The 22,912-nt window shown below is 37.6% G+C and overlaps 2 protein-coding genes and 1 long non-coding RNA gene across 4 annotated transcripts in view; 1 reads left to right on the top strand and 2 right to left on the bottom strand.

The window, feature by feature from the left end:
- Positions 1–668: 668 nt before the first annotated feature.
- On the bottom strand, positions 669–17,747 carry rnf122 (ring finger protein 122). Of its 2 annotated transcripts, none has more exons than XM_055167839.2 (6): positions 17,412–17,747; positions 11,931–12,087; positions 10,373–10,418; positions 7,330–7,371; positions 4,939–5,018; positions 669–2,039 (listed from the first exon to the last, which is right to left on the bottom strand). In XM_055167839.2, exons 1-6 carry the CDS (start codon positions 17,434–17,436, stop codon positions 1,925–1,927), a joined length of 465 nt encoding a protein of 154 aa, XP_055023814.1. In that variant the 5' UTR covers positions 17,437–17,747; the 3' UTR covers positions 669–1,924. The 2 variants fall into 2 exon arrangements, with proteins under 2 accessions (XP_055023814.1, XP_055023813.1); XM_055167838.2 differs by having other exon boundaries at positions 4,939–5,021; positions 17,412–17,744.
- On the top strand, positions 17,661–21,845 carry LOC129413990 (uncharacterized). Its single transcript, XR_008634192.2, has 2 exons — positions 17,661–17,800; positions 21,219–21,845. It is a non-coding gene; the product is annotated as an uncharacterized lncRNA (long non-coding RNA).
- Positions 20,668–22,912, bottom strand: part of LOC129413986 (gamma-glutamyl hydrolase) — a 5,266-nt gene continuing 3,021 nt past the window's right edge. Inside the window, 6 exon segments of the mRNA XM_055167837.2 lie at positions 20,668–21,369; positions 21,445–21,582; positions 21,666–21,759; positions 21,847–21,953; positions 22,172–22,310; positions 22,760–22,844. Coding sequence (XP_055023812.2) covers positions 21,251–21,369; positions 21,445–21,582; positions 21,666–21,759; positions 21,847–21,953; positions 22,172–22,310; positions 22,760–22,844 — 682 coding nt within the window. The 3' untranslated portion in view covers positions 20,668–21,250.

Genomic DNA, 22,912 nt, shown 5'->3' with positions numbered 1-22,912 from the left:
CACACGAAATGAGAAACACAACGTGTTATAAGACAAAATGGTCTGCTTTAGGAGTCTTAAAGGCAAATCAACACAAGTGCATTGCTTGATAATTATTACATATAAATTAGCATGAAAACACGTGCGTTAAAAACACAGCAAAGCAGGTTGTCGCCTTTAAAAACTGCAATACTTTTGCATATCACCTTCTGCCTGATGCTGGTGAAATATTTTGCTCTCCGTTCTGTGTTGAAGACGCAACATTTAGAGTTTATCTTTAATTTGGTTGCAGGGCTCATTTTTCACTCATTCAAGTCAGTGAAGCCCCAATCAAAATGTATATGTGCTCTTTGGCGTCCCCTGCAGCTAGTGGTGCCCTAGGTGAGCATCTAGTTTGCCTATGCCTAGAAATGGCCGTGACCTCCTCTGTGTTCATGTACCTGTAGTTTCACATTTTTTGTGAATAGTCTCATATTTTTTCTGCACTTTTCTACATCTAAAATAGTAAAAAAAAAAAAAAACGTATTAATTAAAAGTTATTAACTGAAAGAGCCTGCATGGATTAAAAAAAGGAGCAGAGAGATGCTGGCAAATGTTATAAAAATGTTTTTGGCTTTGACATTTTAACATTTTTCTCCAAAATGAGTTGAACAATGTCTGGCATAAAAACACATGCACACACAAAGAAAAATGATGAGATATACTCATATTAAAGGTACGTCTTTCTTGTTTTCCCATGTGGAAATATTAACTAACACCGCAGGTTTAGTAACAATAGCAACCATATTACAGTAAACAAATACAAATAAGTGAAATACAAAAAGAAAGACACTTGTGTTTTTACTTACAGTCTATTTCTCAGGAACAGTGGTAGTGTTTGCTGTAAATCTCTTGAAGGGATCATTCACCCAAAAAATTTACAAAAACATTTTCTTTCATCATTTGCTCACCCTCATCGTTTCTTTATTCTGTTGAACAAAAAAGAAGATTTTTTGATAAACGAAATGAAAGGCACACAGGTGACGGCACCCATTGACTTCAATAGTAGGAAAAATAAATACTATGTAAGTCAATGCGTACCATCAACCCTGTGCCCATCACCATTTATCAAACGATCTCCTTTTGTGTTCAACAGAATAAAGAAATTCATATCAGAACAACACAAGAATGAGAAAATTATAATTTTTTGGGGGGGTGAACTATCCTTTTAAGAGGGTCAATGATTTGTGCACATAAATTCTAATATATGTCTGGACAAGACATCCAATCCATCACTACTAATGATATCTGTAAAATACACAAAAACACACACACACCAATGTGGAAAAAGTCCTTTGGGCCCAGTGCAGCGTGCTGTGGCGTTCAGTGTTGGAATGCTAAAAGTTACGTTCAGTCTCTTTAATGATGAGGGATTTCTCAGTTCCAGCCTGTCCTACCTAGTGCATTTACTATTAGTATTTAAGCATAAATTATAGACTTGTATTTTACAAACTTCTCCTCTGACTTTTTGCACTGAGCAAAACTTTCCAGCTCACCCAGATCTGTCTCCATTTACTCCATGTTGTTTCAATCTCATATGCGTGTCAGGTTTCTAACCTTAAAATGTCTGTTTATAATATAACAGCATTTGAACCATTCTATTTTGTGGTGCTTTTTGTCATTTATGAGCTTGACAGCCCCAGTCTCTATTTATATATTCCTATATGAAATATCTTTAGAAATTATAATTAAAAAGTGGCCATGATATTTTACCTCTTGCAGTTATGTAATATGAGCTTTAAACTTTGATTTACGACACTAGCCCCTGTGATGTTCGCAGTCATATCATACAGTAGCAGAAAAAACACTGCTATGCTGTTTATCTATATGTAACAAAACTCCAAAGAAAGGAGGGCACGCAATGTCCGATGGCAGTTTCGAGTCCTTTTCCAGAAGTTCCTCTGTGTTAGACCAGCTCATCCAGTAAAGTTCCTATGCTCTGATGCTGATTGGAGGAGCCGGCCAGAGGTTTATTACACATGGGGCAAACACAGCGAACCTCCAGCCACTTTACCACACACCTGCAAACATACATTTCATATCAGTTCACATACAGTATCTATTTTTATCATCAAAAATATGAACGTATGTTTAACGTGATTATAGACGGTTTCAGCAGTAACACACGTAACTTTCGGTAAACTCTGTTAATAATAAATAACAAAAAATTAAACAAACGCACTCCGTCCGAGGTGCAAGTCAAAAAGAATATATCCAAATATATAGAAAAAAAATCGTGACTGCACATTCACCTGCAAAACAATTCTACTTCAACGAAGGTTTCGGCAAATAGCCTTCGTCAAGGTATGTAATAATAAATAACAACAAAGTCCTTTTAAAGTAGTTTATTTACATAACAAGCAAAATAAACAACACGTAGATTACCTAGGAAACCAAAACATTTGTTATTTTCAATGAGGTATTTGTTCAAGAGATCAGTTTAGAAACTAGGCAAGCCATTAAAAAAACAGAAACCGGAAGTAAAATTCCGATCAGATGCGTAATCGTGTCACCGCACGTGCGTCCGATGAAACCGTCTATACGAAGCAATCGTAAGGCAATTCGTACATATTTTATGATGTGGCTAATTCATATTAATTTGTATGACCACAATTGCTTTTACCCTGTGACGTTGGTGTTCGGGTGCAGTTTTGTTATTGTTTTTATGATTATCTTACGTTTTTACTTCGTACTAATTCGACTCGTAAAATACATATGAATTCATGTGAAATCAGACTGGACAATATTTAAAGCTTTAAATGCTACTTTCATGCATTCACTTGTCATTAATGTTGACTTTGGCTATTGCTGGGTTTCCGTCAAAACGTGAAGCCAATCTTTATAAAATTCTTCAAAAAAACAAAAACAAACAAATGGGAATTAGGTACGTTTCCATCAAGTAGTTAGAGTGAATGACGGTGGTATTGGTAATAAAACAAAACGCACTTAGAAAATGGAGACAGGACTGCATTTAGTTATGACTGGTTATAAAAAGTTATAGATTTACTAGCAGTGCAGCTTGTTTTTACAAAAAAGAAATGCAGAATTTATGATGCCGGCAAGTAGCAGCACGGGCATTGCGACTACGTCGAGCCCCATATATGGGTCATGTGGGTTTAATGGTCCCTACTTCAGAATTTATTCAGCAAATGCATTTCCATCTCCCATTATTTGCATTTATCTTTTTCGCATTAGTCAAAAACCAACTCAAGCGAAAACTTTTTTTCACAAACAAAGGGATTTTTATTCAAAATTGGCCATTTCCATCACTCATTTCTTATGCAATACTTCAAAATGCCATAAAAAGTTGTGAATTAAACTTATGCGCAACACTGGTATATCGCATAAAACATTTACGAATAAAGCACCGCTTCCATCCATTGAGTCGAAAAATACAAATGTGTCACTTCCGCATAAACTTGCGCCAAATGTCAAAAAGAAAAACAGCTTTTGCTGCCATAGGAGAAGCCACTGTGGGCTTTATTCATCTATAATAAATGACTTGTGTATAATGTTGCGTTCACATCAGCCACGGTAGAGGGGTCAAGCGTGAGTGATTTTAATGTTAAGTCATTGTGAAGATGTGTTGACGCGCGTCTGGAGGTATCGTGGTGCGAATGAGGCGTTTAGCATGGCAGACGCGATTCGGCGTCGGTGGTGCGTATTGAGCGTTGCTGCGGGAAACGTGCAATTTAAAAAATTTGAACTTTGTCGGAAAAACGCGCCACGCTAACCAGTCAGGAGCTTGCTCTAGTAGTGCGTGATTAGAGGAAGCAAGCAGAGTCGCAGAAGCCCCTCCCATGACGCGGATTTCCGCGTGAATGTCTCGATGACTAGAATTTCACCCGCGAATGAAGCGAGTAAACTTAAAATGTTCAAGCGGCAAACTAAACGTGGTAGACGCGAATTTGACGCCTCAAACACGGCTGGTGTGAACCCACAGTAAGAGAGCGCAGACAAAACGCATTGAACGTGCTTATGTCTTCTTGGATTCAAAGATGGAAAAAAACCTGCTGTTTGGGAACACAGTTGTGTAAGACCCGTCTGGGAGGTCAGTATACCGAATAACTTTGATGACACAGTTTGGATGACACTTTTCAGAATGATGCGCATTAATAAGTTTATTCTGTAAATGTGATTCCCTCGCAGTTCATGCACATGTTTTATCAGTGGCGGATCGTGACTGCTTTTCCGAGGGGTGCAAATTCAAAATATGTGTAGTGTCATGTGAACCATGTGCATCACGTGCCCTGTCAAAACAAGTGCCTGCTGCACACGCATCAAAACTGTTCATGATAAAAGAGACGCTCACGTTCACAAAATACACGCAAGACACTCCTTTAACAGTAAACTTTGACAACGCATTATGCGAGGATCTGTCAAACGCAAGCGTCTCTTTTATTATAAACCCTGACGCATCTGCAGCAAGCACTTATTTGGACAAGACACATGATGCACACAGGTCCACCCGGCAAGCTGATCACATTTTGAAATTACAAACCACACACATGACATCGTGCGCCCTAGAAAAAAGAAGTCACAGGCCACCACTGTGTTTTATTATGACTCAGTTGAACGCATACGTTTTTATGAATATTTTTAAAATGGATACTCAACTTGGTGTTTCCATGCAGCGATTTTTAGGCGATACCCCAAAATGTGCATAAAAATTGGTGGATGGAAACATGCCTAATGTTGACAATATTTGCTTACACATCCAAAATGTGGATAATGCCCCTTATTAATTGCGTCTCAGTTTTAGATAAAAAGGAGGCATAAGGGAGTAAAGAGAAAGTATTTAAGCATTAAATCTGACCCAGAATCAGACCCCACCCTCGTCTAAACTCATACTGCTGCTAACAATAGCAGGTTTCAGATGCTTTATGAACGCAAGCTGTTACAGCTCAGCTTATTACTCACCTTCTGTGAAAGGCATGTTGGCATGGCAACACTCCCAGCTCATCTTTCACCTTAAAGTCCTCTAAGCACACAGCACACGTCTGCTGTGAAGGGGACATCACATACAGACATCGGGTGTGGAGACACAAGAAAGTGAAAACGTGAGTTTGAATCAGGTCAACTCCTAATGACAAAATATATATTGTACATCTAAAACAGAGAAAAGATCTTGATCTTAGTAAATGAGCTCTAACTGTCATGATCCTGGCTTTATGGTCATAATCTTGTTCTAGTTTTGTGTCAGGATCATGACAGTCTCATGTATGTTATGAGTAGGGTGGCCATTCGTGCCAGTTCCGCCGGACACGTCCCGAACATGTTTTCGGGTTCATTCTCCGGAAGTCGCGTTGGTCGACCACATACGTCATCAAGGTTTAATATTTCGGGATTAATTTCAGAAAAGTAACCGTTACATTTCAAGGTAGGAATAAAACTACAATGATTGTATGTCTTAAAAGAAATAAATCTTAATTTTCTAATGTATTTTAACTGAAATGTGATGATGTATGCGGTCGAGCAACGCAACTTCCAGAGAACGAACCCGAAAACATGTTCGGGACGTTTTCCAGTTTTTGTTTAATAAAATTGTTTTTGCGTTCATCTGTTGTCTGCGCCTGGGTTCTGTCCAACCAATACCTGAAACTAAGGTTTTCAATTGTAAACGTAAAAAAAAACATTTTGGGTTGTTTTGGTGTACGTGCCCTGTCTTCTCATGTAAACTGCGTCTGTGTCTGAAATAGCTCCATATATCCTAAAATAGTGCACTATTTGAGGGGACAGCCATCTGTATTGGACCTTATCGACTTAGTCAATCCCATAATGCACCGCAATAATGAGTGTACAACCAATGTAAACTCAACGGCAAGCAGCTACTACTTCCCTGTGAGGCGCTTACCAAATGGACTCTTGTGTCTCGAACCAAGATGGCGCCCACAGCGCTTCCGCCGCTTAGTGTGCGAATTCACTCACTCGTCAATAGGGAATGAGGGTATAGGGGGTTATTTCGGACACAGCCTATGTAAACGTAAATCTGTGATAACGGATTTACGATATGTTTCAGCAGGAACCACATAAACAAGCGGCTGTCGTGGTCTGCACGTAACTTCCGGTAAACTCCGCTAAGAATAAATAACAACAAAGTACTTTAAACGTAGTTTATTTATATAACAAGCAAAAAAACAACAACACATAGATTACCTAGGAAACTAAAACGTTTGTTATTTTCGACGAGGCATTTGTTCAAGAGATCAGTTTAGCAACTAGTCAGACTATTAAAAAAACAAAACCGGAAGTAAAGTTCTGATCCAGAAGTTCGGAATCCGATGAAACCGTCTATAGGCAACAATAATGTTGTCCTACAGGACTGTGTTTGTGCTGCTCAAGATCTTCATCTATTGGCCTGGCACACAAACGGCATTTTTAGTTGTCTTCGTGGATCCGTGTAAACATATTTGACAGCATTGTTGTGTGTACTTTTTTTATATGTATGCGAAGGTCTGCATACAGTGCCCGATGCAATTTTCATCATCAGAAGTGTGTATAGAGGAGAATGTAGTATGTAGCCCAGGAGGTGCATTGCATTTTGTCGTAATGAGTCGCATGCGTCAAAAGTCTGTGTACACATGCTAGTCAAACTATACTTTGCAGCGCAGTGTATTCGATCGTGCTAGTAGATTCGTGTACATGTAAAAACAGACTATAGTCCGAGCTTAAAGCATTTAGGGGAGGTTTCCCAGATAGGGTTCAGATAATCCAGGACTAGGCCTTAGTTATGTAAGGACATTTAAGTAGTTTTTACAAACAAACCTTACAAAAATTATACTGGTGTGCATCTTGAGACAAAACAACGGTACTGATTTTTGTTCAAATATGTCAATGAAAGGCGTTTTTAAATTAAGGCTGCACAAACATGCATTTTAGTCTGGAACTAGGATAAACCCTGTCCGGGATACAGTTTGTGTTAAAAACCATTGCTATAAGGGTGGGAAATCCATTACATTAGTTTAACTGTTCCCGGAAAACTGATAAAAAATCTAAATAAATGCACATTTAAAAAAAGAAAAATGTAATAAAATGCCTGAGGCTCATCACTTACAGGTAAGGGGAGATTTGCTTGTGAGCATTTACTGCTATAACTAATGTCCTATTACTGGAGGCTACTGTAGGTTTTATGTACTGCATTTACAGTATTATGTACTGTATAAGTTATATAATGACATTACCTCTCTATCTCAAGGTTTTAAATTCCATTATATAACCAATAGGTCAAATATCACATTTCTATTAATTACATCAAATGAAATGAAATTAAATGCATGATGAGTAAAATGGCTTTAGTCATCTCCTTCTTACCCCATGAAGATTCAGCTTCTTTGGGTCTCCTTTTAAGATGATCTGCAATGAACAAATACATGCATTATTTCTGTAGTACTGCGCAAAGTAAAATGAAAGAATACTGCTTAAACCAGACCCTTATCTTGTTCGGCCTGATGCTCAACCTGGTACAGTCCAGACCATCTCTTATCTTACTCTTATCTGACTAAGGGCCCTATTTTAACGATCTAAGCGCATTGTCTAAAGCGCAAAGCGCAACGTCTAAATGGGCGTGTCCGAATCCACTTTTGCTAATTTAACGATGGGAAAAATGGTTTGTGTGCCGGGTGCGTGGTCGAAAAGGGTTGGTCCTATTGTAATGGGAGTATTTTGGGCGTAACGTGCAGTAAACCAATGAGAGTCTCAGCTTCCATCCCCTTTAAAAGCAAGTTGCGCTGGCGCTATGTCTAATCCCTATTTAGATGACGAACTTTGTAAACTGAAAAACTAAGCGGAGAAAGAAGATCCCCAGTTTAAGATTAATGTTAAATAATTGTGTTGTTTTTTACTTGTATTGAAATTGTTATTTTTTTATTAAAACCTTTAAAACCCGTTTTCTTTTAGTCATGGAAGTAAAAAAGCAGGCTTTTAATTGCTTTAAATGTATGGCTATCCAATATCATCAAAAAATTTTATGTATGTAAGATAAGGTTTGTACTCTAAAAATACTTTATTTGTCACAAACAGGAGATAAAGAATTTACAAACGGCTCTCCTCACGTTTCAGCACTTTGGACAGCGTTTTTTTTAGCAAAGAGTTTTTTTTAAGCATTACTTAAAATGTTTCTCATCTCACCATATCCGCAGGTACAGAGTCATCATATAGACTAAATCCGTGAGGTAGCATTAAAAAAAAACATTTAAAATCAGATGCATTTGTTTAAAGCAAAGCATTTATTTACTTACCAGGCTGCAGGTGAAGCAGCTCTTTGCGCCTTCTAACGTCTCATAATTAGTCCTCATTTATGTCCAAGAGACTCAGTAATAATCTTTTACATTCAATCCTTTAATCTTTCACATTTGAAAGCATTTTTGTGCTGCTGCGCATTCATGTACTTTGTGATAAGCAAACCCGCGTTGTCCTCCCGTTTATAGGCGCATATTACTAACGCGCTCTTTAAATAACATAAAACACATTGCGCCATTGACTTTAGCCTTTAGACCAGGTTTTTGTTGGTCAATGGCGTAGTCTATTTTAGTTGCCTCAAAATAGCAACGCGCCAACAATGCGCCTGAACACGCCTCGTTTTCAGACCAGAACGCCCATGGGCGCAAAAGGGGGCGCGAATGCATTTGCTATTTAAACAACGCGCCGCTAAACGTGAAAATTAGGGTGGAAACTAGCGAAAGACACTTGCGTCGCGCATTGCGCTGCGTTGCGCCGGGTGTAAGATAGAGCCCTAAATGTTCAACGTCACTGCTACAAAACAAACAACACTGGATGAAGCAAGTAGGCTACTGTACAATGATCTAGAGCAGTGGTTCTCAAACTGGGGTCCGGGGCCCCCAGTAGGGGCCGCGAGATGGTGCCAGGGGGGGCCCAGTTTTATGATTATTTTATGAAATACATTTATTTATCATGAATTCTGTGTTATTAAACCTAAAAAATAAGTCTACTAACCATCAGCACTACTCTGTATAACTTAATATGTTGTGTTTAATTAAAATGTTACATTTTAGAACAGTTTTTTGTCATAAATTTTCTTTGGGGGGGGCCGCGAAGGAGTGCACCGTACACAAGGGGGGCCGCACGCGGAAAAAGTTTGAGAACCACTGATCTAGAGAAAACAAAATAATATGGACTTATTTGATAGCTTCTGACACAATCCTAATGACCTATTTTTACAGTTAGTAATGTATTAACATCCCATTAATTTGTATTATGCAATCTGTTTGTACTAAAATGTATATATTTGAATGTAATGTCATAATATGTTAATATTCAGTATTTATTATCATTTGCATGTTTTGATGTGGCATATGTCATGATTTTAATGATTTGATGTTATTGCCAAATTTTATTGTTAATTTATTTAATATTGAAGCAGTTTAACATCCATATTTCATTTGAGAAGTGACTTGTTATATTTGCATAACAAGCCATATATTTATTTTAATGTATATTTTTAACTGTGATTTTATTACACATATTTATTATTGTATGACAACTCATGTAATAAAAAAGTGAAACTAAAAGTCTTTTTTCTGATGTCTTGTAGTTCTGTAAACCTTATAAAGTGCTGAAAATAAAAAAGTGAATAAATAACAAAAATAATCCTCTTGACTGCTGATAAATTAAAGGTTCTTTATAGCACCACTGAGGTTCTACATCTAATAAAGGGTTCTATAAAGAACCAAAAAGGGTTCTGCTATTGTTACAAGCTGAAGAACCTGTTATTTGGTACTATTTAGAACTAATTTTTATTCTAAAGTAATAATAATTATACAGTTCATTATGTAAGGCCTTTATATACCGCTGATTATAGTTATGTAGATTAAATTGCATTTCTGTAAAGAGATCCTTCTAAAAGTTACACAATACACCTTTAATACAAAGTTTTTAAGTTAAAACTTCTCAATTCAAAAGGGTTTATTAAAACTATGCTGGATAGGTGTGTTTAAAAAAATCTTTACAGGAAAAAAATATAAAAACTACAGCATTATGCAAAGTGTTTCTGGAAACCGAAATCTGAAAAAAAAAGAAAAAATTGTTGAGGGTTTCGGGTTCCCAAAATGCTTTGCATGAAGGTTGTTTTAAATTTAAACTTGTTAATGTTTAATATTCATCTTTCTTTTGCCTGTTATTGTTGCCAATCAATTAGATAAATATAAATCCACTGTAACCTACTTGCAAACTGCTACATAACTACAGCAACTTTTTCCCACTGTACTGTAAGTGCTGTATAGTAAATAAATGACTGCTGAAGGGGTTGACTTTATTCACAATACCGCACAGCCTATCGTACCTTACTGCTTAATTATAAAACCCTTTTTACAAAAAATCATGTTTATTTTTGTCTTACCTCTCTGTATCCAAAGCGTTCACTTTGGGCTTGATGTCTCAATTTACTATTAAACAGAAAGGGAAGATACAAACAGTTAATTAAAAAAGTAAGAAATGGCAATAAATTAGTCCACAAAAGCTTAACCACAGCATTAAATGAATGACTTGATGTGATCCAGTGGTCTTAGTCTTCATATTAGGACCTTAGGACCAGGATAAAATCTCATGCTAGTGAAGTATGTTTATGCCAGATGGTACTCAAGCTAGTGGACCAGTACTGCTAAGTATAGAGATTAGAGGCCTGGTGAGGATGCATACAAAATACAATAAATGCTGGTGACCACTTGTTAGCAAGGATTGAATTCAGAATCAACTAAATGCATGACATTAGGAATTTACTGCTGTAATCTGGCCGCCATAACATTTATCATGATGATGCGTAAGTCAGTTTCTCAGACAGGATTTGAAAAAAAAACATGGGTTTTACTGATGATTCACGGATTTGCATAACAATAGAGAAGACAGAACAGACAATTGTTTTTTTTGCTCACGACATAAGCTCTGAAAGTGTCTGAAAGGGCTATAATTTGCATCTGAAACAGATTTGGAGAGAGACACAATCGAAAAATACATTAAGAAGACTCCATGTGTGTTTTACATTATACATACTGCAATTGTTTGCATTACACAGGAAATATATACTGAAAAAAATGCAGGGTTATTTTTTAACCCAGCATTGGGTCAAAAAGCAACAAATGGTTAAGTTAACATTTGACCCAACACTAAGTTGAAAATAACCCAGTGTAGATAATAATGTATTATATTTAATATTATGTATGTTATTATTATTATTATATATCTGTGTGACATGGGATTAAATAAAAATAATACAATTAGAAATAGAATATAAATCTTTAAAGAGATGTTAATATTTATATGTAAGTGCTTTAAATTGCCATGACGATCCCAGAGATCGTAAACACCTAAATATGACGGTGACCTGAATTGCCTTTAAACTACTGACGTCTGTTTGCACACTGTGTACACAGCAATTTCCTGTTGCCTTTCAGCATCTTCCTGACAATATTATTTACAGGCCTCTTATCAGACTATTGTACTACATGTACATTTAAAGGTGCAGTGTGTAATTTTTAGAAGGATCTCTTGACAGAAATGCAAAATAATATACAAAACTATATTATCAGGGGTGTATAAAGCCCTTTCAAAATGAACAGTTATGTTTTTATTACCTTAGAATGAGACGTTTTTATCTACATACACCGAGGGTCACCTTACATGGAAGTCGCCATTTTGTGCCGCCATTTTTCTACAGAAGCCCTTAACGGACAATTTTTTTTTACTAACTTGTCTCCGACGATGACATGTTTGTCCGGTGGTGGCTACTGTAGCTTCTCTATGTGTTTCAAAAGCGAGGGGTGAGCCGTGGACTGAGCCGTTGGTTGCAATTTGCAACCTCACCACGAGATGCCGCTAAAATGTACACACTGCACCTTTAATCAATGATCTGACAAGACACGTGTTTATGAATGTGTTTATGTGTGTGCGATCAGATTTACCTTATAAAATAGCAGCAGAATATGAGGCTCAGTACAAATACAAAGATCCCTGTGCCAAAGATAACCATATAGATATTGAGCGGCAGGTCCTGGAAGGTTACAGATGGCATAGTGCAGGTCTTATTGGAGTAGATTAGTCCCAAACCGCAGAAGCACCCTAGAAATGAACATCAACAATGCTGTTATAATATAATCTCCTATAAAAATATTGAATTATCTCACACTAAATAGATTTTTGTCCAACCAAAACCTCTTGAAAATGAGACAATGTTACACCATAAAATACACCGCCCACCTGAACCTAATTCTTAAAATTTCTCTGGAAGCAATGAAGTTTGTGTCTCAATAAAATATGCAAACTTACATAAATGAACACATAATTCTATATTTTCAGGCAATTTTTTTGGCGATTAAAATCTGTGATTTGTATTTTTGTGCATATCTGATTTATCATTATTCACCTACTACACACACCCACAGCCATTATTAAGTTTTATTGTGTGGAAAAATGACAGACATACAGAAACAATCAACATACAGAAAGAACACTGTTAGATGTTGCTGTAGATTTAGCAGTAAAATACTATTTAAAAAAAACTACAGTAAAATACTTTTTTTTGGATACTAATTGCATTACAGTACAACTACTGTAAATTGAAATACAGTATCTTGCTAGCAACTGTACTGCCAGTACCTTACTGTAAATGCAGGGACATCTTTACAGTAAAGGGCATATGGGTTTGAAATGACATGAGGGGATGTAAATAATGAAATTTTTTTTATTTTGGTTGAACTAACCCTTCAAATTTAAAATTGCTCATTTCAAATGAATTTTGTTCAACGGAAGTGTTATCAAATTTTGCAACAGTGTGTTGTCCTTAACACAACATGTGTTGTTTTAACACATTTGTTTTAATATATCCTTACTGCCTCTTATTTCCCAGGCTAACTCTTGAATAATCACAGGTTTAACACGGCTGGTGGAAAGGAAATTCCAGCATTTATTTCATCCAGCACCACACAATGACACAAAATCATGGTTGTGTGGTTCGAGCTCAGTGTGATCCGTGAATTCTTCTTCAGTAACACATCTGTGATTGGACGAGTGCCCGGTGTAACTTCCCTCTTGCTGTGTTTACATTGTGAAAGAGCAGAAATGCCTAAACCTTTCAGCTAATAATAAGTAGGTGCCTGCGGTTTGTATTTTGCAGACCGTCATTTTGCACACAAGCACATGATAGTTGTTTTGTAGCCCCAACAACGGCGATTGAGAATGAGATCAAATTTAAAACAAATATCTCAGATATTAAATGCATGGTGGTTTTACATCTCATAAAGCGCTGTATGGATCATTCTCAAGGATTAAGGGGCACTCAACATATGACTAGGAACTATACTCTCATTCTGGCGTAATAATCAGTGACTTTGCTGATGTAACTTGGCTGCAGGAGGTGCAATGATATTAAGCAGTGCCCGAAAATAGTCCCCTGCTATTGAAAGTTACTAACGGGACTATTTTCAGGCACTGCGTAACATCATTAAACCTGCAAAGTCGTACCATGAAGTTGAAAAATTTGTATATTTACAAAAAAGTAGAGTGTCCCTTTACGCCAATGCCTGGGTTTGTCCCTTTTTTAAAATAACCTAGCATTTTTTGAGTGTTGTAAGTTTGGAGTGAATAATATTAGATATGGTATGATATAATAATATGATTTATAACATTTTAGTAAAAAAATGTAGGTACCAATGGAATGGTTTCCCGAGAGTATATTTTCCATGAAATAGTAGATAAATCTAGCCTGGGTTTCCTCATGCCTTGCGCGCAAATGTATTCACGCTGCAAGTCTAGCATGGAAACCATGGACCTATTTTTCCCCTGAAACAGGGAACCAATCACAGAACGGGGAGGGGCAGCAAGACGATCACGACGTCTATGCAACACACTGAAGCAGTTTTGTTTATCCAACATGGCAGTAGACGCAAAGTTACTTGTCAATGCAGCCTTAGACAGTGTTCGAAGTAGTTTTAAACGCAAGTTTATTTAAAAAAAGCAACTATTGGCATTAAACAATTTCATATCCAAGAAGGATGTTTGTATATGGCAAGACATGATAACCATGGAGTTTTATAGTACCAACCTGCTAGGCATTGTCGTCAACGAAGTCCATTTAACTTATAAGTGGTATTTATTAATATCATATCGTCATTATGACTGTACTGTGGTTGTCACAGCGCCACTAAGTTGTTTTGCTTTTCAATATCAATATACAGCTACCGGTTTAGTTGCATAGCTTTCAGCTGTGTGCACACGTACCCGATAAAAGTTGTTGACGCTTGAATTTATGTCGCTCTAGATATGTCATCTGGTATAATTGAAACAATTGGCTATGAGCTACCTACAGACGCATTTGATAGACATTCGTAGCGCACAATAATTGGCTCTGGGCATACGTAAACCACGCCTCAAATACGAGAAAATTAGCATATAGTTCCCAGACCACGTCTCATTCTCTATGACACTGGTCTGGTGTTAGCCAGGCTTAGATTAATTCAACTCATCCAATTTTGGTGTTACTTTAAAAAAGTTTGATTATTTCATTGGTTTGTAGTTATTGGTTTGTAGTCCAAATCAGATTCATTAAATGAATTAAACTAAAAATATAATGAATTATGCAAAAACTTTTTACTTTTATTTTTTAAATAATTTAATAATATAATAATTTTTAGATTTCGCTTTCGGCCAAGTGCATACAGAATTTTCTGTATTGGTTTCGGCCCAGAATTTCCATTTTGTAACATCCCTCTAAAATACCATTTTCATTAAAAATACACATTGCTAAAATATACGACAATCTGGGTCAAAACATTATAAGCAGAAGTTTTTTTATTTCTCACAGTCTGTGTGCACATCACAAGTTACTTGTAACAAAATCAATAATATTGTCACTCCACATCATTGCTACAGAGATGGAGCCTCGTTTCCGTCGATTAGAGTCAGACTTTGAGTGGAAATCGATACAAAGCACTGTCGTAGTCTCTGTCCGTCTACACTTCATTCTCAAATTAATGGATAATGATTCACTGAATAAAGTCTTCTAAATAGTTCAAATGAATTCAAACTCACAGCTGTTTCAGGAGGTTTAATTTACCAGCAATGTGGGTCATATAGCTTCTTACCATTTAAAGGAACAGTTCAAGCTGTTTATTTACTCATCTTCATGTTGACTTTCTTCAGAACACAAAAGGAAATCATTTAATGATTATTCGGTTGAATTCAAATTCATTATAAAACTGACTGCCGCCATGATACCAAAAGTGATCTGAGGACAGGGAAAATGTTCACTCTTGACTGCTTTATTAAGCATTAAAATGAGTCATAATGTACTGCTATTCTACTGAAACTAACCCAACCAGGTTTAAATCATTTCATTTTGTGTTTTACACAACAAAGAATAACATGATCGGTACAAACAAGAGGGTGGGTAAATAATAGCAGAATGTTTATATAAAATAATGCTTTCAAAGACACATTTTCTTCCCAAAAAAGCCATTTATAGCCCAGTCCATTATGGCTGAAGGGATTTTTTAAGGGTACAGTGATAAAGCATGGTTCATTCAACCCTAATTCAAGTGTTGAGCAAGTGAGACAAATCTTTAAACGCACAGTGGATTACACATTTGGCAGAGGAGCTCATTGCAAACCCACTGACCTATATTAAAACGTGCACCGGTGTGCTTTCAAAAATGATGTCATGTATTGTGAAGAAAGATGGCCACTTGGAAAGATGGAAAAAATCTCAAAATATGAACAGCAGCTGTCACTGGGGCTAAACCATTTAAAAATATAATAATATGTACTATTAGGTGCAGATATGTGTACATTGGGTGCCAATATGTACCTCTGAGGTACTAATATGAACTCTTTATAGGTGCAAAGCTGTACTTTTTGAAAGGTACTGCCATAGTGACAGCTGGGGTACATTCTGCACACGTGTAAAGGCAGTCCTTTAGAAATTATTTGTAGTATTTAAAGCTGCTTAAGTATAACCTCATATATAACCTTAAGTATAACCTTCTTTATACTTGTGAGCTTAAAGCGTAACTAAACCCCTGGTCAGAGCCTGATTCCACCCACTGGCAATATTTGAAAAATGCAAGAAAAGTGGGCAGATCCCAACGGAGATAGAGGGGACGAACTAAGCTCGTACCGGGTGTGCCTCATAAGCCTTGAAAAGTGAAGCCTCTGGCTCTTTGATCGCCCCCTGGTGGCTGGCTGCAGTACAAGTCATAACCCCGCCCTCTCCATTCAAATGAATAGGACTTTGCTCTAAATAAAAAAAATATTTACACTTCCAATAAAAGTTTTCGAAAGATGGTTTTGGTCCTTTCAAGTAGTTGTTATCACGCTGATATATGTTCAAGTGTTAATTTTTGTGATAAGTTTCATTATAGCTTGTAATTTGATGCTATAGAAACGGGGCGTGTCGTTATGATTGGAGTGGTTGAATTGGCCGCGCGAGCGTTTGGGCGGAAGTTTGATACCGCGGCTCCGCCTCTGGCTTCACGGATGATTCCTTCTGCGCATGCCTCGGCTCCAAACTGACGTTTTTACGTAACATGGCGGCGACCGTGCTCGGACATTTTTGGCTTCAATTCATTACAATGGTGGGAGGCGACGTCGCGTCGTCCATCTTTTTTTACAGTCTATGGCTTGTACCAAGTGTGTGGTGAGATCGTAACAAGGGCGTGGCGAGCTTGAACCTGCTTACGTCACAAGTTACTTTTTGGACCCAACATCCAATAGGAAAATCCAACTGCAGTAGCCACCGTTCAACCTGAAGAGGGCAGCACTCAGACGTTTTTACACCATATATTGTAGTATTGAAACACTTTATACCCAAATGTCAAAAAACTTACTAAAATCAATGAACAGCACTAATAAAGCATCATTCTTACAGATCATTAACTAAAAAAAGTTGGTTAAGGGTTTAGTTACTCTTTAAAATATTATGCAAAATAAAATTTGTCTAGGACAATTTTGGCGATGGTTTGTTCACAGTTAAATAAACATTAAACATTAACAAAAATGCAATGGACTAAAGTATTTATGATAGTGTTTTTCAATTTAATTAAATGTAACAAACAATGTCACCTGAAAAACAAAAACAACAAAAAGTTCAAATATATTGTATATATTGTAAATATAGAGCAGCAAAAATAAGGTTGTTGCCTAAATCTATTCCCTATTTTTAATCTTAACCTCTATAAACTTTTTAATAAACGCTAAACTCTGGAAAATAAAAGTGTGCTCTATGTGACAACCTATAATAAACTATAAAATCTACACGTGCGTCACTGAACAAGCAGTTGGAGAGTGCCTGTAAATGTTTATGTTAACTGAACATGAATACATAAACCTTATTGTGTTGTAAAACAATAGCATTAAAATCTTAGATTACAGGAAGATGTATGTGATCTTACCGTTGCACCACTGGAATGGGTGCATCAATCCCCTCGTTTGGTCCCTTTATTTGCAAGGCAGTGTGTATGTAAACAGAGAGATGATGCCCTCTGTGTGTCTGACGGCCATTCAGCACATCTGGATTCATCTAAACACAATCCTAACGAGATGTCCTCGTTTCATCGGGTCACGTTCAAATCCAGTGCATCTCTACGCCATACGTCTCCCGCGAGCTTCTCTTTATATACGATGCTGAATGAAACGTTTTCCCTTTGATTGTGTGTCGAGTCTGCGAGCAAACAAAGATGTTGGCATCCATTGAGGAGAACTGAACAACAGCGAGTGAAAGTCCCACCCAACCGGAGTGATGGGCACGCGACTGAACCAATCTGTAAACCTCCTGTCATCTGTGAGTCGACATGAACAACTCTTTATTTAAACAACTTTTAATAAAATACGACAACAGTGCTCCAAGTATTATATAATATTGTGAGGTAGGCTACCTGGGTTAGTGGCAGAATTAAATTTAATATCTTTTTGTCACAGTGACAGTAGTAAAAATCTTTAATGTTTAAAACTCGCTTAACGTAAAGTAAACTTGTTGCTCATACGGCAAAAATATATTTCTAAATATAATAACACGTAACAATAATAATAATACAATATATATTTTGGCCACATATATATATATATTTAAATAAGCATTTAAAACGGTGGTATTACATATTTTTTATTTTAGCTTTGTTTTTTTGTCTTTGTATGCCGCAATATCTTTCTTTGTTTTTCATAATCCAGATGCAGATTTTTTTTTAAGTTTTTTTTGTGAGTGGATAGTACCTACCTCTTCAAACTTTCCCCAAGTAGGACCCAAGTGTTAAATTTAATTTCTAGAAACTCCCTTCGACTTGTGCTGTAGGCTAGTCACAATGAAATTGAAAACCTTTTTTTTATATTTTGGTATTTTTTACAAATGACATATCTGTGAGCTTCATTATTTAAAAAAATAATGTGATTCATTTCCTAATCTTTAATCAAACACGCAAATCTCCTCCCCTCCTCAAAACATCTCTCTTTACTTCCGGTCACGCGGGTATGGCGGGTGGGCGAGGTCCAGGAAAAGATGACCCAACTTCTAACAATCCAATAAATTCTCGATAAACGAATTCAAGTCCAGCCCTAACTTTTCAGAAGCCGTTTCACTCGGACATCATGACGGGGAAAATAAGACAATCGCTACTTCCGTTTCATTCTGACTTTAAAGGTCCACTGTGTAGATTTTAGTGACAGCTAGCGGTGAGATTGTGAATTGCAACCAACGGTTCAGTCCACAGCTCAACCCTCCCTTTCAAAATGCATAGATAAGCTACGGTAGCCGCCATAGGACAAACATGTTATTGTATGAGACCATAGGCCCTGTCCCAAATGGCGCACTTCATGTGGACTTTCGGTCTCGTGGCCTTAAATTGCGTGTGCTCGCTTATGCCGAGTTCAGACTGCACGATTTTAGCCCTGATTTTGCAGAGAAATGCCCGAAATCACAGGCAAATCGATGCTCGTGCACGCGAGTGACAATCACACAGTGTGAATTATAAAAGACGCGTTCTGAGAGAATCGCCGACGAGTCGCCGACACCTGTGAGATATTTGGCATGCTAAATATCTGGACCGGTCGGCGTCAGCGATTCAAAATCATGCCGTGTGAAATCTGTTTTGACTGACAATAACATCGGCGATGACCTACAGCCAATGAGAGAGCAACATACAGGGCAGCTGGAAGTTCGGGGAGGAGTCTCTTAAAACATTTCCTCCTTTATAATCTTTATTTCTTCTTCTTTCTGCTATAAATGAATTTGTATGGTAAGTTTCTTGCGAGCCACCATTTTTAATAATAAACCCAGTCTCACATGAGAACTCCAGTCTTGCACGCGTGACCTCGCGTTGTTTCCTTCGCGTCACTTCTCGTGTGCGTTTGGTTGTGAGACGTAGTTTGCGGAGCGAGACAAAGTAATTGGCGAATCTTCTTACGTCATGCAGTATGAAAATCCCTGTCACCAATCCACCATGCAGTCTGAAACAGCAGCGACTGAACGCTACCCCAGATAATCACACAGTGTGAAACCACAGGTGACCCAACTAGTTTGAAAATCATGCAGTCTAAACTCGGCATTAGTCTACGAGTCCGTAGGATGTCCCAAAATACGACTCCTGAGCGCCCTCTTGGACTCGCATCAAGGGTCCCTTAGGTCTGCACTACAGGATGACATCAAAGTGTGGACTCTGAGGAGGACCACAAGTCTGGAGTGTGCCATTTGGGGCAGGCCATAGATATGTAAACTAGATGTCGCCTTGGCTAAGGCAGTTAATTGAACTGAATGCGTCAAAAAGAGCCGCCATCTTGAAACAGGGGAACCCCGCATCACATCATTGTAGGCAATGGTGTAACAGAAATAAAATCACTTTAAATTGTCATGAATGCGATTTTCTTGGTTTTCTTTTGGTTCATTTAAACAGTCAGACATGTATTTAGCATTGAGTCCAGAAAAATAATTAAAGTTTTGATATTATGAAAATCGACTTTTTCTAACTATAATGCATAGTGTTAGTAGGCCTAACATCCATACGCAGCACAAAAGTTTGGCAACGTCTATTAATTCGAAGTACAGGCGGAGATAGCAGCATTACCTAGCTACTTCCTATGACAAGACCCCTGTTCCAAGATGGCGGTGGTTTTGACGCATGCTTAGAACCCCAAGGCGACATCTAGTGTGCATATCTATGCTATGAGACAACATAGGCCCTGTCCCAAATGGCGCACTTCATGTGGACTTTCAGTCTCGTGGCCTTAAATTGCACGTGCTTGCTTAGTCTGAGTCCGTAGAGCAATCAGAAGACGGATGGGAGGAGTTCACACTGATGAGCAACTTCTCTTCCTATTTCCGGCGTGATGCTCGAGTCTGTCCCAAAATGCGACTCCGGTGCGCCCTCTTGGACTCGTGTCAAGGGTCCCTAAGGTCTGCACTACATGATGTCATCAAAGTGTGGACTCTGAGGAAGTCAGAAAAGTCCGTAGTGTGCCATTTGGGACAGGAGACTCTACAGAGCAATATGTCCATTTAGGGCTACTGTAGAAACATAGCGGCGATGTAAGGGGACTCGTGATGTAGATAAAATAGCTCATTCTAAAGTAATTAAAACAATACAGTTCATTATGTAAGGCCTTTATACACCATTGATAATATAGTTATGTATATTATATTGCATTTCTGTCAAGAGATCCTTAGAAGTTACACAATGCACCTTTAATTCAATGATTTTTTGTTTCACTGAGATGTAAACAAATGTAATACAGTAAGTTTGAGTTGCATGCTAAGTTCAACACTTAATTTGTTCTGCAATTACAAATACACAAACAAGCTATTTAATAAATGTAAATTACACAAACACACTTTGATTTATAAGCTTGTTTCCTCATGGGGACCTCAACATGTCCCCACAAGGTCACAAATTTACTGGAATTCCTATCTTTGTGGGGACAATTGGGCCCCACAACGTGATAATTACCAGGTACACACACACGTAACACATGTATTATGTATAACATTATTTTAGAAAACAAGAAAATTATGTCTTGTCTGGTCTCACAAAACCAAATATTGCCCTCTTCTGGTTAATAAGCATAATGTATCTTGTATGTTCAGTGACAATTAACTTCAATATTTATCCTCTCAAACAAATTAGGCATGTAACCATCTTGATAATCTTGAAATATCTTAACTTAACACACAAAATTTGAATACTGAAAGGTTTGTTATTTGTTTATCTTTTTAGTTTTCCTGGCATCTTGCATTATGCCGTGTCTCTCAGAAGAAATAACACTGTTCATATCCAGAAATATCTCCCACATAAACAGGCTTGTAGTTGTATATAAGAGCTCTGTTCTCTTCTACTACATCACTGAAGTGGTGGAGGCTTTCCCTTCCTAAATATGGCAAGAAAGACTCATTAAATTCAGGCTTTTAGGTCTCTACATGTCAAGAACATAATAATTTATTACCTTCATTTACAAAGAATTCAGACAGTAGAGATGACACGCGCACAGCATTGCTTGAATGTGGAAAATTGTAAGAAGGATTCCACTGGAAACGGTTTACTTCTGGGTGCCACTGTACACCATAAACAGGATATTTCCTGCCTGCAGACCAATAACATTTGAGTTAGGATGTGTACAGCTATGAGCTGCTGGTAAATAAAGAGAATAAAATCAAATTATGTTACCTTCAATAGTAGAAACAAAGACATATCCGTTTTCTGCAACATTTGTGGACAGAATCGAGAAGAAGTCATTTAATTTTTTATTACCCATGAATACCTGTAAAAGAGGAGGAATTCATTTTCTCCCGTTTGTTGATTTGCTGAGATTTGAATGATTAAAAGAAATATTATGTGTTCAGTTTACCTCTTTCGTCACTCCATAATGGTGGAAATTTGCAGTGAGTGGTTCCTGAGACAAAGCTTTACGGACATCAGATGGAAAGTTGCTAAACATGCGACTGGATTGAGCCTCTGTTCAGGGACACAAGGGTAAAGTTAGCATGAGAAATAATGTTAAACAATATCTGCATTTTAGGAAAAAAGCTTAAAAACTACTGTAACTCTTAAATTGTTGGGTTTCTATTGCATCACGTCGCTATTTCACTTATGAAACTTCCACTTATGAAAGATCTGTGCCGCAAAGCCAGTTACAAAGCATTCAGATATGTCTCCAGTGAATATGTTAGTACCTGCAGTGAAGTTTAGTGGATATGTGACGTTTTCTGCTGTAGTGCTACTCAATAGGTTTTCTCCAGCCACCAACACAGTGAGGAGCTGTAACCCCAGACATGTTCCCCATATGGGAAAGGTGTCGCCCTCATCATTTGCCTTAGACACCAAAATATAAGACTTCCAATAAGTTTATGCCGTTTGTTTCATATAGTACAGTATTCCTCGTAAATAGCAGTATGCAATAAAACAATATGCTAATGCTACAATCTAAACGGAGAAAATGCAATGTAGCAGATTTAACATCAAATTGTAGCAACTATGCACAGTGGCTCAGTGGTTCATGTAGGTTGTCTACAAATCGGAAGGTTGTTGGTTCGCTCCACCTGACCAAGTGTCGAGGTGTCCTTGAGCAAGACTCCTAACGCCAGCTACTCCCAACGAGCTGGATGGCGCCTTGCATGGCTGACACCGCCGTCGGTGTATGAATGTGTGAGTGGATGGGTGAATGTGAGGCAAAATTGTAAAGCGCTTTGGATGGCCATTGGTCTATGAAAGCGCTATATAAATGCAGTCCATTTACCACATATGGCATATCATTCACTTACTTTGATGGCAAGGCTGAAGTAAAATCTAGCAATGCGGGCGAAGTCTGATGTCTGCAGGTTCGCCGAGCCCCCGATGAGAAGAAGACTGAACGAGAGACAAAGTGAAAGATTTCTGACAAAAAACTCAAATGTATGTTTATTGATATAGTTTTT

The sequence above is a fragment of the Misgurnus anguillicaudatus genome, chromosome 5 (genome assembly GCF_027580225.2).
Source record: "Misgurnus anguillicaudatus chromosome 5, ASM2758022v2, whole genome shotgun sequence".
Lineage (NCBI taxonomy): Eukaryota > Metazoa > Chordata > Actinopteri > Cypriniformes > Cobitidae > Misgurnus > Misgurnus anguillicaudatus.
Note: the sequence above shows the minus strand (reverse complement) of the source record. Positions and strands in the feature narration are given on the sequence as shown.

What these genes read in the sequence shown, in the direction of transcription:
- rnf122 (XM_055167838.2), bottom strand. Translation starts at nt 17,436, where the DNA reads ATGCACCCATTCCAGTGGTGCAACG. An exon ending in CCCATTCCAGTGGTGCAACG is followed by an intron (nt 12,088 to 17,411) that starts GTAAGATCACAT and finishes GTTCATTTCTAG; the next exon opens with GGTGCTTCTGCGGTTTGGGA. An exon ending in TTCTGCTGCTATTTTATAAG is followed by an intron (nt 10,419 to 11,930) that starts GTAAATCTGATC and finishes TCTGTTTAATAG; the next exon opens with TAAATTGAGACATCAAGCCC.